The sequence below is a fragment of the Phoenix dactylifera genome, chromosome 17, assembly GCF_009389715.1.
Source record: "Phoenix dactylifera cultivar Barhee BC4 chromosome 17, palm_55x_up_171113_PBpolish2nd_filt_p, whole genome shotgun sequence".
In the NCBI taxonomy this organism is placed as follows: domain Eukaryota; kingdom Viridiplantae; phylum Streptophyta; class Magnoliopsida; order Arecales; family Arecaceae; genus Phoenix; species Phoenix dactylifera.
In genome coordinates, this window is record NC_052408.1 from 3,022,228 (window position 1) to 3,039,668 (window position 17,441).

Sequence of the window (17,441 nt, forward strand, 5' to 3'; positions counted from 1 at the left end):
TTTCGAGATTGCACCAGTGAGATGTATGGGGTGTCATGCGAGTGTGAAATGCTTGTGCCTAATTCTTGGAATGTGCCAATCACAGCTGACTCACGTGTCTGAATTTCTTAGTGACAGATGCTAGTCTTCTCCTATACAATCTACTTTTAGGAGGACCTTTCAGGCAAGTGCTCTGATGCCCTGACAGACCATTGCACTGTCACTCCCAAAGAACCTCCTCTATTTTTGAGTGTCGATCTGACTTAGGCATTAGAGAGTCCTCTGCTGGATGCTCTCTAGCAAGAGCACCCTTCGTCTTTGTTGTTTTAGGTTGGAACTTGGTTATAAACCAGAATGTTGGACAAAACCAATATTCCTGAACATCCCTGATCGGACTGCAGCTTCATACAACCCGAGCAGCTAGCTGCCAAGCCCTCCAGTATCTTCCTCCACTTGGCACCTAAGTCAAGCAAGTCCTCAGTGGCTACAGTTTCCATAACTAACGCAACTGAAAGAATCCCCTGGGAGATTCATTCTATCGTTGCTGAGGGAAGAAATCATGACATGTATATGGCTTGGTTGGCCTGTCTTTTTGAATTTTATTCAATTCTGAACCTTGACATCTTGGGTGCTTATTTACAACAACGTAAAGCCGCTTGCCTGTGGCCAAGATAGCCATTCCTCTTCATATATATTACAAGAAAGATTTATGTTGTACAATTTAGAAACAAATTCTATGAACCTATATGTATCTATTCGTGTTTAACACGATGCAGCATCAATTACGAAGACACTGCAAAAGAATTTATGCAGTACAATCTAGAAACAAGTGCTATGAACCTTTATATCATGCATCTTTAACATGATTCAGAATCTATTATGCTTAGACACTGCCCATTGATTTCTATAAATGAAGAATCTCTGTATTATGATGAGTATTACGAGTACTCGGTGGGTGACATGATTATGAAGGAGGCATTGACGATATTCAAGGTGTTTAACATCTTGGACAACATTCATGATGAAACATGCCCAAGCTTGATGATTTGTGCTGAGTTAACCAACATGATAGTCTCTTGGACAAGAATATTTATCTTGGTGAATAAGTGGGCATAAAGTAGACAGAGAAGGGTCGGGGGTGCAAGCTTTTGTGTGAAAAAAGGATTTGCTTTCCTTCGAGTGAAGCCATTGTCGGATCATCCACTAATTGCTTTGAGATGTGTGCGGCAGATGAATATATGCGTTGAGAAAGTGGCTTATTTCTCTGATGTAAGCTTCCATATAACATTCGGAATACGGAGGAAAAAATTGTTGCCACCAACTTATATATAGTGTCACACGAGGTAATTAATAGGTCTGCAGTGAGAAGGCAAGTTAGGGTTCCTACACTTTGGAATTAGAGTGATTAGGTTAAGCATCATCGCTAAGGGAAAAACACCATAGAAACATTTTTCAGATGTAGAGATGAACTCAAACATTCCCCAATTCTTTCTTCCAGATGGTAATAAAACCCCCAGTGAGATCTTGGGAAGGGATAACTCTAATTAATATTCTAGGTAAAAGCATTGCGTCCAAGACTATGCATACATGAAGCTTATGCAACATGAACAGCTTCTTAAAATTTGTCATGAAGGTATGATAAGCTCACCAAGTCCACTAGGCCATGGCGGGTTCGGAGGCCAAACCCTCGTTACTTGGTCGCCATCGACCGTGTCTTCGATGCGGGAACTCAGTGACGGAGTCGCCGGAGAAAATGGAGTCTGCTGCGATGGAGCTGGGAGAGGGAGGAAGACGGGACTCCATTGCGAAGGCGAGGGAAGCGGAAGGCAGTTCAGAGCTAGGAGAGGAAGAGAGTTCTACGATGGGAGGCCCATGCACCCGGCTTCGACGCGGGGACGTGAGCAGCGGGGGGAAACGGTTCGCCGATATGATGGGCCCATCTTTCGTTAGTCAGTTATAGTTATCAGAGAGAATAAATAAGGGTCGAGGAGCGTGAGAGGGGAGTGAAGAGTTTATTTTCTTTGTTTTGGTTTGGCTTGCATGGGTTGCTCTCACCCAAAGTAGAGCTATTGAATATCATTTCTTTCTCTCTTCTGTTCGCCTCGTTCTCCCCTGGTTGGGACCTAACAGTTGGTACCAGAGTCGGAAGATGTCGAACAAAGAGAGGATCGAGCGCCTAGAAGCCGAGATGGGCACTATTTAGGAGGAGCTGCGCAGCGTAGAGATAAGATTGGAGGGATGCTTCACCGAAGTCCTGGAGGCCATTCGCAGCCTTCAACTCTCCGTCCCGCAGCAACCAACGCTAGAGCCGGACTTCGCTTCCCCCATCGCCATAGAAAGGAGGTTATGGGCATTTGGAGGATACCATCGGGCACCTATGTCCTCCAAGGATGGATTTCCCAAGGTTCACTGAGGATGGTTCGATTGTATGGCTTGATCGTGCGGAGCAATATTTCGCCAGTCAAGGTACCCCGGCCAACCACAGGGTTTCCACGGCCTCGTTCTACCTAGACGAGGAGGCAAACCACTGGTGGCAATGGTTATGTCGGGCATATCGGGACGAGGGGCTGGTGATCACATGGCTGTTGTTCGAGAAGAAGTTGCTGGCTAGGTTCGGGCCCAATGAATATGTGAACTTCAATGAAAAGTTGTCACGTATTCAGCAGAGGGGGTCGGTGAGGAAATATCAATAGGAGTTTGAAAAACTGGCCAATTGAGCTCGTGGCTGGCATCAGTACTTTCGTCGGAAGACTCAAGGAAGAGATAGCCAAGGAGGTGCGCATGAGATAACCCCATTCGCTGCGAGAAGCCATCATCGTTGCTTGCATGAGAGAGGAGAGGCTGGACCAGAATCGAAGTGCCCCACGCCATGTTGGGCTTCGCATCACCGGTGTCCCAAGAGCTCTAACCACACCTACCAACGCACTGCGCCTCCCTGCTCCAACACCTGTCCGACACATCACCTTAGAGGAGAAGCAGCAGCATCGAGAGCGCAGGCTCTGCTTCAAATGCAACGAACGGTTTCGGAGTACCAGTGCAAGACTCTACAGGTTCATTTGATTGAAGCAGACTGCAAGGAGGAAACGGAAGCAACTAATGACGGTGATCTTGACATGATGGGGAAGGCAAGACCGAAGAAGGCGACTCCGATGATCTCGTTACATGTATTATTAGGATGGAACGAGCCAAAAACTATGCAGGTAGTAGCTCGTATTCGGGGACACCAGCTGACCGTCCTTATAGACATTGGATCGACCCACAACTTCGTGAGCGACCTCGTTGCCAAGATGCTACAACTGCCTGTAGATACCACGGAGAAGTTTGAGGTACGAGTCGCTAATGGAGAAACTCTTCAATGCCAGGAGAAGTTTCGGTTGGTAGATGTGAAGTGCTGTGCACATCAAGTTCGAACAACAATTAGATACAGCAGTGGCAATGAAGTTGCGTTCTCAGATAAAAAGTCACACCGTTTTGCTGTCACAATTGGTACTCTCGATTTGATAAATCTGATGATCTTAATATGGTTGGAAAGACTAATACTCTGTTGGTACGCGAGGGGCGCCCTCAACCATTTACTTCTTGAAATGATCCCCATGAGTTGAAGAGATGGCGTGGGATCCGTTAGATTTGTTTCTATGGGCGCTGTATGTTGTTTGTCGGGTTGCCGAGCTGAGGCTGGGCCGGAGGTTGAGGTTGTGGTTTGAGGTTGAGGGTGGGCGCCCGAAGGAACCACGCGCACCACTCGAGCGCGACAAATATCTCCTCCAACCAATGGCCGTCCTCTCACCCATATCCCCTCCCCCCACCCCCATTCCCACAAAAACAAATCATATAATATAAATAAGAATAACAACAACAACAACAACAATAATAATAATAATAATAATAATAATAATAATAATAATAATAATAATAATAATAATAATAATAATAATAAAACAAAAGGGCCGAACCGCAGCTTGCTCGCCAGCTTCCCCGTAAGAGAGCAAGCCGGTCTCTCCGTTTTCACCGCTGCAACCAAGCAGCCAACCAACCAACCGAGCTTCCAGCCTGCCTACATCTCCTCGGGCTCAGGTACCCCACGCTAGCTTTTGTAGAATTTGAGTTATCTAACTGATAAAAGATCACCCAAACTTAGTTCCTGGTTTTGATTGGATTCACTTCCTCCACTTTTTTTTGGGGTAATTCTCCGGTTATGAATTATTCATGTGGACGTGTCGTGCGGTATTGATCCTTTTTTTTTTCTTTTCACTTCACTTATGACACAAGAGATCTCGCTCATTTCTGATTCCTGTCAGCTATATCCTGTCTTTCCGAACTTGCCCACTTGCTAAATTTTTCTGAGAGCACCAGTTTTCCATGCCCACCCGACTGCAGCAGATGGTCTCTTGCTATTGATGTTAGATAGAATTTAATGATCGAACCCGATAGATTTTAATGTTCTTTTTCTTTTTGTGTTTTTGATTGCCTGTAAGTCTCTCCGTGTTAATTAATGATTCTAGCCATGGCATGTCAGGCAGTAGAGAAAAAAGAAGAAATCCTTTCCCTGAATATTTGTGGTTAATACCGCAATACAATCGGTATGTACTCACATGCACATGGTTTTGAAGGCCAAAATTAATTTATTCTTTCGGCTATTTCGTCTTTCTGCTTTCAACATTTGGATTTGAACATGGGTTGTTCTTCTTGTCATTGAATTTGTGTTTCTAAAATATTCTTTGGATGTGGATTTTAGTGCATGGGAATTCTTTGGCAAATTTCCCCTGGGAGACTAGAGCCAGCTTTATCAGCACAACTCTGATGACTTCCATTATTATTGCATGTAATTTGTTTTGACATCTCTTGGTTTCGTAAGAATATTTACTTGACTGGTTTCATGCAAGCAACCTTTCAAACCTTTCCGTCAACTTTTGGTTGTAGAGGTATTTGAGCTCTGCCCTCTGTAGAGTTGCTCGTGGATCAGATGCCTATTATATCCCTTTCCTACAACATTTATGTGCTATTTAGGACTTGTGATCGCCCAAAGCTGTCCTTGCTTTGTTATTGCTTTATCCGGCTGATGAAAGAGATTCTTATGTAATTCCCATGTTTTCTTCGACTATCCTAATTATCTATCATTTAAGAATCTGTTCTGTTTAAGCTCTCGACTGAAAGATGTTTGGACGGATTTGCTGTGTACTGTTCTGCCGCCGTTCCTTACTCTCTATTCTTTCGAAGCTTGTCTGATTGAATTTCTACTTAGATATGTTGGTTCTGATTCATTGTTCTTGTGAGATGGCATTTTGATCATCCCTTTCATCTTATCACCAGTAACTGAATTTGAGGTGCTCTGGAGCTTCTCTCGAAGACGGTGAAGGCATATCATTTTGTTGTTAGGTGGCTTGCTATTATCTTAAAGTTCAGATGACATGGTTTTGGCTCTACAGGGTTCTTGACAAAGTGTGATGGTAATGCGCAGACATAAGAAGCAGGATCATGGCAACGGCTGCAGTTATTGGGCTAAGCACTGGAAAGAGGCTTCTGAGCACTTCATTCTATCCAGCTGATCTTGCTGAGAAGCTGTTCGCTGTCCCAGACCATGGATCAATGCAATTTTCAACTTCCTCAACCAAGAATACGATAGCTGCAAAAAGATCCTCTAATTTTGGCACAAATATCCCATCAAATCGGCACTCGCAAGCTATCAAGGCGCTTAAAGAGCATGTCGATACTGCCGCTCTTTCGACCGCTGATGCCTGGTTTCGGAGGCCTGATCCCCTAGAGGATGGTGAATCCGATCTTGAATATTCTCTAGAGGTCCTAATTTTGCTGCAGAAGTCTATGCTGGAAAAACAATGGAAGCTTCCTTTTGAACAGATAAAGACAGTTGATGATCCTAGAGAAAGCTGCAAGAAAACTGAAGTTATTCGTTCAGGGATTTCTGCTCGGAAAAGGAGAACAGTTACCCACAGGAGATGTTTTAATCGGAGTGCTTATATGGAACCTTTTAACGGAGGGGAAGAGGGAAAAGAGCTTCGCTCCACTGTTAGTCCTGAATTGCTGCAGACGCGTGTAAGAGGTTATGTGAGGGGCACAGTAAGTGAAAACCTGCTCACTCATGCTGAAGTTGTGCATTTGTCAAGGAAAATCAGGGCTGGTCTTTCCTTGGAGGAAAAGAGAATGAAGTAAGTAATTGCTCTAATAAAAGATAGGAGTCGTTTACTTTAAAAACATTGCTTGATAATCTTTTTGTGCCCCTGCTTTCCTACTTGTCTGATGTTAGTTCACCTCCTTCTAGTTAGAGAATCCAATGAGAAAGAGAACCTTGATAATTTCATATATTATTTATGTCAATTTTGTGAAGCAAAAAATTTTGAAAAAAAACTCTAGCTATGATGCATTTCTCTTCAATGAGTATCTTGTAGGATTAAGAAGCCTACATAAAATTAATTAAAATTTCAATCTTTTTCAATGACAATTCTTGTTTTAGGCACTACCATTATTCTCAGAATAAGTACCCTTATAAAGATAGTATATTTTGCTGCTGGAATATGAGAAGTAAAAATAATATGAATGATAGAAATAGGATTTATTTAGTAGATTTTAAATTTGATAATTATTCCTCAGCAAATGTATCCTTATAAGGAATGTTACCCATTTTCCATTTCCTAGCTTCTATATCCAGTTTGTTATATTGTCCTTGCATTATCAAAGGAAACGTGAACTCAGCAACTACTAGTTTGCATGCTTTTCCTCCCTTTTTCTGTTGTAAATCTATCATATCCATTAATCGAGTTTGCTGTTGATTCAGACTGAAGGAAAAATTGGGGTTTGAACCCTCTGATAAGCAGTTGGCATCTTTTTTGAGGATGTCACATGCTGAATTGCATTCAAAACTAACTGAATGTTCTCTAGCAAGGGAGAAGCTAGCAATGAGTAATGTTCGCTTGGTCATGTCTATAGCCCAAAAATATGATAACTTGGGTGCTGAGATGGCTGACCTGATTCAGGTACGTCCTGTTGTCTTCCTCTTAGTTTTGCAGTACCATCATAGGCTTGTCCAGTCTAAATTATTTTTTTGTTTTAGGGTGGTTTGATTGGACTGCTTCGTGGGATAGAGAAATTTGATTCTTCAAAGGGCTGTAAAATTTCAACTTATGTCTACTGGTGGATACGTCAGGTGAGTTTAATTGGCTGCGCCTAGTTGGAACCATGAGTTGAATAGCTTGGATTATGTAGGATGAATTGCGGATTATAGGTTCCATTTTCAGAAAATCCGTAGTCCTGGTTCCTTTTAAAGTATGACATTGGGTTGCTTACCTTATTTGAGATTCCAGTCTGATTTGTTTCTCTTTGTTCTACCAGATGCATGGTCCTTATCTATAATGCTAATATTTAAGTCGGTATAGTTATGACTTTTGCATTATTTTTTTCCTGCCTATGGAAGATTATTTTCAGGATTTTAATTATATCTGGATGATAGTCACATGTTAAGAAAGTGCTGATTTCCTCTCTGTTCTATTACAGTATAAGATCAGATGATTAGGTGTTGGATTTCTGGCTTCAAGATAAATTATCATTTTCTTTTTGTGGCATAGCTCTGAAAAGTGAGGGAAAATATGTCAGAAGAGTTCTAGATTTGCATCTTTATTTTACTTGGTATCGCACTACCCTGATCTTCACTGCCCTGGGTAAAATCATGCATTCCAATGAAACCATTATTGATGACCAAAGATGATCTGGCCAGAAGATGATACCTACGCTGAGGGAGAGGATGTTGAAAAAAATTCCATTTTCACCAATACTTCACTTTTAGTTTTCTCTTTTAGCTATTTCCTTCGGAATCAACAAAAAATGCAAATCGATCTGAAAGAGATCCCTTGAGGAAAGGTAATCGTGAAGTACACAGGGTGGTAGTTGATAAATAAGTATTATTGGAGTTTTAATTTAGCTTTGTTTTTGTTAGGTTAATTATTATGGTGCACAAGTAATGAAATTATCGTTATGTGAGAGGACGTAATTCTAGCCACTTATGGGGAAGTGGAGGAGTTGCATGGGGTATGGCAAAGGCATTAGTATCTAATATTTAAGAGCAAGGTCTACTGAACCGGTATTGGAACCTGTACCGGTCAGCGAATGGGTCGGTACGGTAACGGCTCGGTACCGTACCGACACACCCATTTTTTTGAGTTTTTCAAATTTAATTAATTGGTAATCAATCTTTTTCAACAATTTTAAGTCTAATTTGATATTTTTTGATATTTTTTGATATTTTTATGATTTCAATTTAACCTAAATGATGCATCTTATTGTTTTAAAATGATACAAAATATAAAATGATTAGTGAGATATTGCATGCTATAAGAAGCAATATGAAATATCCTCAAATCAAGTATTGAGATAAAAATATAAAATAATACAATCAATTATATATATTTAAAATGCAACATGCATACTCATATTTAAAATCTCATCGAATGGTGATGCCTTTCATAAATATCCGGATCATTAGCATAGTTAGGAGGCAGATCAGCCTACCCCTCTAACTAAGTGGTGTTGTAGTCTTGTGTATTCATCCCGTAAGGAATGTGCTCTAAGTTATAAGCATTCTCGGATCTCTCGCTGAAGCTCTGACTCTGAGAGGTATCCTTTAGCTGATAATGGCTGATAAAACGGTTGTGAAGAAGTCCATCTGAATAAGCTGGTAACAAAATTCGACTCGTAAGATGCTTCAGACTGCATAGGGTAGTAGCCACCGAAAGATTTCTCAGACGCACCATATCCATATGTGTATTCGTATGGGTCATAAGCTATCTGTGGCTGCGGAAAATAAGATACAGTATACAACTCGGAACATGAGACGTATATGGATCCTACTCTATGTGTGAGGTCATCTACAGCTAGTGTTCTTCTGAATGATGTTGAGGAGCCTATCTCCTAAATGCAATTGTATCTCACAGACTCCACCAAATCGTGCACCATGGTCTCTATCCTATGTAGAATGCATATTTTTTAATATATATTTTTTATTTTTAATCTAAAATTATAATTTTAATTTTTTAAAAATTATATATAATCTAAAAATTTAAAATTTTTATGTTATTGTGTAGATCATTCATAATTTTATAATATATCATAAAATTAAGCTTAAATCAAAAATTTTGGCATGATATCTTCTTATTTTGCAAATTTCGAGCTATTTTTGAAGCCTCCTCAAAAAAATAGAGAGAATGAGATAGGAGAGAGGAAGCACACCTTATTTAAGTTTGGATTTTTCTTTAATCACATATTAAATCAGTGTGATTTTGCAAATTGGAGGGAAGGGGGAGCCGTTTAGACTTTAAAGCCTAAACCAAACAGTTAAGAAGATGTTACAAAAAAAGAAAAGGGGGAAGGGGCCCGATTCCAAACCGGGTCGACTCGGTGAGAACCGGACGGTTCACATCAAATTCGAATGGAACCGGCCAGTTCCGAATCATTTTGGCTAGTTCGGTCTGGTTCTGGCCTGTTTGGGGCAAGAACCGAATTTAATAGACGAACCGACCTAGTTCTCCACCGGGTCGGCTTAGTACGGGACAAACCGGGCAGTCTGGTCCAGTTTGGCCTACCTTGTTTAAGAGTATGTAGAATATGTGTATGATAAAGGATTAAGGTCTATAATTTGAGCAAAATTGAACAATCTTCTTCCATCAAGTTTCAGCAAGTCCCTCTATAATGTGAGCTCTTCCTTTATGTGCGAAATTAGAATAGCATATAACTCAGTTGTGTTTTTTTTGGTGCGCTAAGACTAATCATTTGGCTTTCTCTTGTTGCTAGGGTGTTTCACGAGCACTGGTTGAAAACTCCAGAACTTTAAGGCTACCTTCCCATTTACATGAAAGATTAAGTTTGATTCGGAATGCAAAGATTAGATTGGAAGATAAAGGAGTTATGCCATCAATAGATGTAAGTAATTTGTTGCATTTAAGTGACTAAAGAAGTGTTATTTTCTTCATGTTTTTCCATCTCTGTTGGAATATACATAAGTACAGCATCGTCTGTCATGGCTTGTGAATATATAGGGATATTATGGGCTTATACTACGTAAGTGCAACATACCTAATTTATTTTTTGTATTAACCTAATTTAATTTTTCAGCTATGGATTTGTTTTACTTCAGCAACATATGTTGTTTGATTTTCAGTTTCCTTGTAACATCTGGATCATAATAACATAGATGGCCTTGAAAAAAACCATTTGATGATGTTTGCCATGAAACTACGTAATTCTTCACACGCGCGTCCTTTATTTTTTTTCTCATGTGGTGCAAAATTGGGTTTTGATGCCAATTATAATCCTTACTCATCTCCTTCTCCTCCTCCTCCCCATCTAACTCCTTTTTTCATGGCTGAGATATTTTTTTTTGCATTTAGGAAATCAACCTTTCTTCATATTAGTTAGAAAGTAATCTCAGCACCATGGTTGCAAGTCCTTTATAGACTTACGAACAGTAAGTGGAGATAGGTGGAATAACATGTCTAATCATTCTGTATAAATGGATTATTTTCTTTTGATCTTTGTCAGAACATTGCGGAGTCCCTTAATATGTCGCCAAAGAAAGTCAAGAATGCTACAGAGGTACCCTTTTACATTCGTCCAACCTTTTGATGTTGGTTTATATGATGCTGTTAATATTTCTTTTCTTCTTACTATGAACGGTCAGAATGCAGGCTGTCAGCAAGGTATTTTCTCTTGATAGGGAAGCCTTTCCCTCACTGAATGGACTTCCGGGCGAGACTCTTCATAGTGTATGTCTATCTACTCATTTTTCAAATCAAAACTCTATTCCCGATCGAAACATCTGTATATCGTAAACCTGATATTATCTTTGCTTTAAATTTAGTATATTGCAGACAAGAACCTTGCAAATATTCCGTGGCATGGATTTGAAGATTGGTCTCTCAAGGTATTTGTAGAGCATACGCTTTTGTGAAAATAATGAAGATAAACAGTTCATTCTTACTCATGAAAATATTCTGTATGTATTTATTTATTCTGTTGCATAATAAGTTACATTCTTAAAGATAATTCAATTGTTCACCTCATGGTCCTGATTGGATGTCAAATGATTGTCGGATTCATGCTTTCATCTCGGGTTCTGGTTTATTTTTGCCATCTGTGTTGTTCATTACAGGATGAAGTTAACAAGCTTCTGCATGCGACCCTTAGCAAACGGGAGAGAGCCATAATTAGGCTCTATTATGGTATAGGAAATGAATCCCATACTTGGGAGGATATCAGCAGACAGTAAGTAGAATCCCAAAATGTGTTCGTTTTCGGAGGTTAAACACAGCTGCTTAAGCACAGCTACTCCTGCACTGCACCTAATCAAACAGACCTTATAACCTACAGAGTGACACTCAAAAACATATGTTTGCTGATGGTGATGTTTGTTCATCAGGTTTGGCTTATCGAGAGAACGAGTCAGGCAAGTGGGGCTTGTCGCGTTGGAGAAACTGAAGCATGCCGCAAGGAGGAGGAGGTTGGAGGCATTGTTGGTGAAACAGTGAAACCGCATATTGCGGTCACTGTATATATATAAAGAGAATATGGAACATGCATGTATTTCTAGAGTTATTTCTCACTGGAAAATCATTGTACATGTACATGTGCGAACAGATGTATTTAAACTAAAAACTTTGAGATCTGGAATACAAATGGAAATACTCACCTGCAATAAGATGGATTATTATTTTTCTTATGGTGCAAACTATTCTAGCTGAAGCATGATTTATGTTCTTAAGATGCATTTGTAAATGAGAAGAGTATGGCGTTGGTCATGTATGGAGGAGAGTTATGCTCAAGGGATTTGCATATTTACCATAAGTATGCTGCTATGGAATATCTCAACCTTTGGGAGGTCCACGTAATTTTGGTGGGAGGTCGGTGTTCCATGTTCAATCCTGTGTTCTTTTATCATGTCCGTGGTGCTTCCTTCAATCTATCACATAGAAGGCATTTCTTTATTCCTGCCATCAAGTTAAGGTTTGCATGGTATGAAAGAAAACTTCCTTACCAAGGGGATTTTTGCAGAAAAGAATTATATATGTTTTTCTTCAAAAAGGGGTTGGATTCATTTTTTTTGGCAAAAAATGGTTTGTTTTGAACTTGGCCATTATGCCCCCAATGCTCAAATGAGTGCACATTATACTACACAATGTAGAAGTGGATGCTTACATACTTGTTATTACTAGGTCAATTTTAGTAAAGATGACAGGAGAAAGCCAAGCTTACTGTAAGATAGAGCTGCTTCCTTCAACTATCACTAGCTTGCCTGCTCTAAATACTGGCTGCAGCACGGGGGAAATAGTAGAGCAGCTGAAGGTGAGATATTGGAGGAAATCAAACCCACCGAAGCAAACACGAATGGATTTGATTTCCACCAATTCTCACGTTCAGAGCCCTACTCCTCTTTGTTGAATCCAAACCACACTTGGAGTGGATGGAGGTGAGATATTGGAGGACACCGAACCCGCCATTATCTGGGAAGGCTCGGTGCCTTACAATCCTCACATCCAAAGCCCCAAAACAAGGAAACCCACGAGCCGAGTTTGTGATTGTTGAGCTGTCGAAAGTGAGACAATCAACTTCTACGAGTTCAGATTCCTCTAATTCTCACATTCAGCGCCCCACATTCTCCTACGGTCGAGCAGTGAAGGTGAGACATTGGAGGAAACCAGACTCTTTTTTGCAGCAATGAGTTTGATCACCTCCAATTCTCGCATTCAATGCTCGACATCCACTAGATGAACAGAGCTTATGGTATTTGCTATGTATGTGGTCGATAGAAACCAGGTTGGGATGGCTTATAGAAGGTTTTGGGTTATGGAGCTAGATGACTTCTAAGTGGACTTGACTCTTGACAATGGTGTGATTTCTCGTTTTTTTCATGCCAAGCACCATGCCATGACTCCTGAGATGCCTTCACCTCTTTTTGACTCGCTGAGATATAAGGCATGGAGGAATCCTGATGTCCTTTATGGGGGCAGGGAATGTGTGTGGAGTCCTCCTCTATTGCTGTTGCTTATATCAAAACGAACATGTGGAAGTTGCTGTTAACAAAAAGGATCATGGTTTCAATAAGAAGCCCATCTAGACACAAATTGTTCTCTGTCGTCGAGCTAACTTTTTGCAAATAATAACGAAAGACAATGCCCTAGTAGCGGACAACCACAACTATGTCAAGAAGATTATTTATAAAAAATAAATAAACCACAACTATTTAGATTTATTAAATTTAAATATTTATATATATCATAATTATGCCTAAGTAGATAGCAAAGCTCGGTTTGGTGTATGAGCGCTATTACCAATCCAAACAGAGAAGAACTACCTATACCATATGGTACCAATCTTTACCGTCCAATTTCATGCGGTAACATTGCCAGTACGTGTACCTTCAAGTGTCGATCAGATAGAACCATATGTGAAATTGAGAAAAATATTGAAAGTTTGTCTTGGTATGATATATATCTCATACCGTACTGAACTAGTAATATACCAGCATGATTCTTGATACCCATTTGATAGGCCTTACCTTGAACTTTTTTTTATTATTTTATTTTTTTAGCATGCATTGCATATTGATTGTTGGTTTCCATGTGCCTGTCCAAACTATACTATATCTTTAAGGATGTGGATGAGGGATTGGATTATTGTTCAATAGAAATAGCTAGTAAACTGTTTAATTAATCACAATCATGCATCCTTTTATGCAAGGTGATAATAATTTGATATTAAGCTTAAAATAAGAGACTCGCATGCACATTAGCTTGAAATTTTAAATACAATAATATCTGCCATAACAATTCCAAAGTATTTCTTAGTAGATTTGTAGCAAATATAAATTACCAAATTTTATAGATGAGAGGCAAAAAATAGATGGGCTCTACCTGAAAAAAATGAAAAATCTTTCTTTTTTTCCTTCATGTGCGTGTGTTGGTTGGGACTAGAGATGGCCATCACCCGGTCGAAAATGGATATAGTTGAGGCTCAAGACCCAGCTCAAAATTAGCTCTAAACTAACAAAAAGATTTATAGAAAAACAATTTACTATCTTCTAAGTGGAACTAAATTTAAATATTTGCGTACATGTCAGAGGAAGTATGGATGATTTTGTGATCCATGGATAATTAAGAATTTTTATATTCCATTTGTATAACTTGATAAATTTTGTTAAGAAAAATATTGGACACCTCGATCTCGGACCAGACCTGCCACCTCGACCCCGAACGTAAACTGAGGAAAACGGCCTCGACCCCAGCTAAGCAGCCGACTGACCAAAATGAGCGACCCTGATCCCAGCCGAGAAGACATTAGCCGAGGAGAACAATCAACATATGTCGACAAGGACTGACAGTCCTAACAAGTGACAACATTGGCGACCTAAAGTCATGGAAGCACCAAAACCTATGCCTCATCGGTGTTGCCCACCGCCCACACGGACTAGCACCCATGCCTTGGCCGTACTACTGCTGTTACCTGACTATCATGGCATGCCACGTCAAGTCAGGTAATGACAAAATGCACTCTCGTATATAAAGAGGCAGCCCGGGAGACCTAAGGTACGTATACAATATTACTCATAGGGCCTATACTCTGCTGAAATTTCCTTACTTCCACACTATTGCCCTTTGATTCTGACTTAGGCAATGAAAGGAACCCCACTAGAAACTCTCTAACAAGTAGACTTTTTGCAGGCCACAGACAAAGGAGATCTACCCCCGGCACCTCAATCAACCTGCTCAGCTCATTTCTAGTTGACCTCAGGATCGTTCGAGCTGCACTTCGACCTCAACCCAGTTTCGACGGCAACAGATTGAAGCTAGAGGAAGGGCTCACCAGCCCCCAGCAACATCGACACCCATCGAGGGGACAAACAACCAACATGAAGATGCAAGGAGCCCACGATGCATTGAGTGCTTTGCAGCGCCGCGCTCCGACCTCTTGGGGGTCGTTGCAAAGCCTAGGGCCAACTCCACTAGAATGGCCCACTGCGCCTGTAGGTAATGAGCAGTTCGACCTGCTCATTCAACAGATACAGACGCTGGCCTTGGCGGTCTAGGGCCTATAGTAGGCAACGGCATGACCATAGCTAGTCCAGCCAGAATCTAGCCAACCCAGCCAACACTCTTGGTTGCCGGCGCATGACATGCACATAGTTAGCTAACTCCCAATGCCAAAATTCGGAACGGTCTCACCAGTGTTGGCATACTCTGCGGAGCAATCCCAATTGGAATAGAAAATAGCATACTCCAACCCCCATTTCGGTGAGGTCTCCATCTAGTGCCTCTCACCCATTCGCTTCATGGAGCCTCTGTCCCGACAGGATGCCGAGCTCAATTGAAGAATCGAGAATATGGGTCAGCAGATTTGAGTCCTCAGGAGATAGGATCTCAGGGCGAACAATAATTTCAATTTCTCCTCAGAGCCACCCTTCGCCAAGCGGATCATGGAGGAACTGATTCTATCTTAGTTCAAGATGCCCCAGGTAGAGCCGTACGACGGCACCTCGGATCCCCCGGACTCTCTTGAGAGCTTTAAAGCTCTCATGATGCTAAATGGAGCTACTGACACCGTATTTTACAAGATGTTCCCCGCAACCCTTCGTAAGGTGGCTCGATTTTGGTTTTTCAGGCTTTAACCTAATTTCGTCCACTCCTTCGAACAGCTCGCTTGTCACTTTGCGACACACTTCATCTCCAGCCGAATATGGTGCTGCGGCTCGGATGCACTCCTCGATATCACGCAGAAAAAGAAAGAGTTCCTCAAGGACTATTAGCAGCTTCAATACGGCGATGCTGAAGGTTCGTGACCTAGATCGATCGGTTGATGTCAACGATGAAGGGCGGCCTGCGGCCATCAAGCTTCCTCTTCTCCATGACAAAGTGCTTTCCCATTCACTTTGCCAAAATGCTGGTGTGGGCCGACAAGCATGCCAATGCATAGGAAGCTATGGCCTCCCATCATGAATTTACTAGAGGGAAAGGGGGAAAGCGAGGAGGGAAGAGAGCCGAGGAGTGTCTCATCTTGGCACGAGAGGGCCTTGTCGTGGCCAAGAACCCTCCTCAAAAGTTTGGGAAGTAAACCCTTCTTATTGCCCCGAGGGCCTAGATCTTCATGAAAATTGAAGGCCAAGGCTATCTGCACCCTCCGCATCCAATGAAGGGCCCGATAACTAAGAGAGGTCAGAAAAAGTACTGTCACTTTTATCGAGACTATAGCCATGCCACCGAGGAGTGTATGCAGCTCAAGAACAAATTTGAAGCACTCATTCAGTGTAGGCAGCTTGACCGGTATGTGCACCCTTAGCAAAACTAAGGAGTACCCACCATAGCCTCTGATCCACTATCTCCGAAACCGATCGACAATCATCCGATAGCAGACATCATCAACACCATTGCTGGCAGACCTACCAAGGCCCCGAGTGCCTCAAATAATCGAGCTCTTCAAAAGGATGACCATCGAACGACCATGGATCCTACATGTGTGTGGGCTTCGGTAGCGGGACTGGTCCCATACTCACTAGCCCTGATAGAGTAATCATGGGGTACACTTCTTGATTCAAATTCTCCACCTCAAACAACAAAACTAAGCATGAAGTCCTCATCACTAGACTCAAGCCTTCAAAGGAACTCGAAATCAGCAATTGAAAGTCTTCAACGTACAGGCTGGGGCACCTCAGCGACGTCTCAATCCCACAAGGTTGAAACTACGGCAACCCTCACACCTATTATTAGTAAGATCCTTTGTTTCCCGAACTTATCTCTAATAAAAGCTCTTTTTGTCATATTTTTGTCTTTCAGATTGGATGACTGCGACAATTGTATTCAAGTTGGGTCATCCTAGGGACGCTTGGGCCCCAATAAAAGAGACACCCCAGGAACGCTTGAGGCCTCCTCAAGGCTAGTCCAACATTGAACTCAAAGTCATAAATGGCCTAAGTAAAAGTCCACCCCCTTGTTGAAGGCTTGGATTGCCACTTGACTTCTCTAGGTCATAAATAGCCCAAGCAGAAGGCCGGGCCCCGCGCAGAAGGCTTGACTTGCCACTCGACCTTTCTATATTGTAAATGGCCCAAGTAGAAGGCCGCCCCCTGTGCTAAAGGCTTGGCTTGCCACTCGGACTCCCTAGGTTGTAAATAGCCCAAGCAGAAGACTAACCCCTAGGCCAAAGTTTTGGTTTGCCACTTGATCTCCTTAGGTTGTAATGGCCCAAGTAGAAGACCGATCCCCATGCCAAAGGCTTGGCTTGCCGCTCGACCTCTCTAGGTCGTACATGACCAAAGTAGAGGTCGTAAATGACCTCTCTCAGCTTGCTCAGCTTGTCTCCAGCCGACCTCAGGATCGTCCGAGCTGTGCTCCGATCTTAGCCCAGATTTGGCGGCAACAAATTTAGTTATCTGTAATTATCAAAAATCATTGATTTTGTACTTTTTATTATCT

At 41.6% G+C, this 17,441-nt stretch overlaps 1 protein-coding gene across 5 annotated transcripts; it reads left to right on the top strand.

The window, feature by feature from the left end:
* The first annotated feature begins 3,900 nt into the window (after window positions 1–3,900).
* On the top strand, window positions 3,901–11,707 carry LOC103720730 (RNA polymerase sigma factor sigA). Of its 5 annotated transcripts, XM_008810573.3 has the most exons (11): window positions 3,903–4,053; window positions 5,290–5,355; window positions 5,438–6,143; window positions 6,770–6,968; window positions 7,046–7,138; window positions 9,775–9,903; window positions 10,522–10,575; window positions 10,668–10,745; window positions 10,841–10,903; window positions 11,132–11,244; window positions 11,399–11,707. In XM_008810573.3, exons 3-11 carry the CDS (start codon window positions 5,455–5,457, stop codon window positions 11,505–11,507), a joined length of 1,527 nt encoding a protein of 508 aa, XP_008808795.2. In that variant the 5' UTR covers window positions 3,903–4,053; window positions 5,290–5,355; window positions 5,438–5,454; the 3' UTR covers window positions 11,508–11,707. The 5 variants fall into 5 exon arrangements, with proteins under 5 accessions (XP_038970684.1, XP_008808794.2, XP_008808796.2 ...); XM_008810572.4 differs by having other exon boundaries at window positions 3,902–4,053; window positions 5,290–6,143; XM_008810574.4 differs by lacking the exon at window positions 5,290–5,355 and having other exon boundaries at window positions 3,902–4,053; window positions 5,406–6,143.
* The last annotated feature ends 5,734 nt before the right edge of the window (window positions 11,708–17,441 follow it).

What these genes read in the sequence shown, in the direction of transcription:
- LOC103720730 (XM_008810572.4), top strand. Translation starts at nt 5,455, where the DNA reads ATGGCAACGGCTGCAGTTATTGGGCTAAGCACTGGAAAGAGGCTTCTG. An exon ending in TTGGAGGAAAAGAGAATGAA is followed by an intron (nt 6,144 to 6,769) that starts GTAAGTAATTGC and finishes CTGTTGATTCAG; the next exon opens with ACTGAAGGAAAAATTGGGGT. An exon ending in AGATGGCTGACCTGATTCAG is followed by an intron (nt 6,969 to 7,045) that starts GTACGTCCTGTT and finishes TTTTTGTTTTAG; the next exon opens with GGTGGTTTGATTGGACTGCT.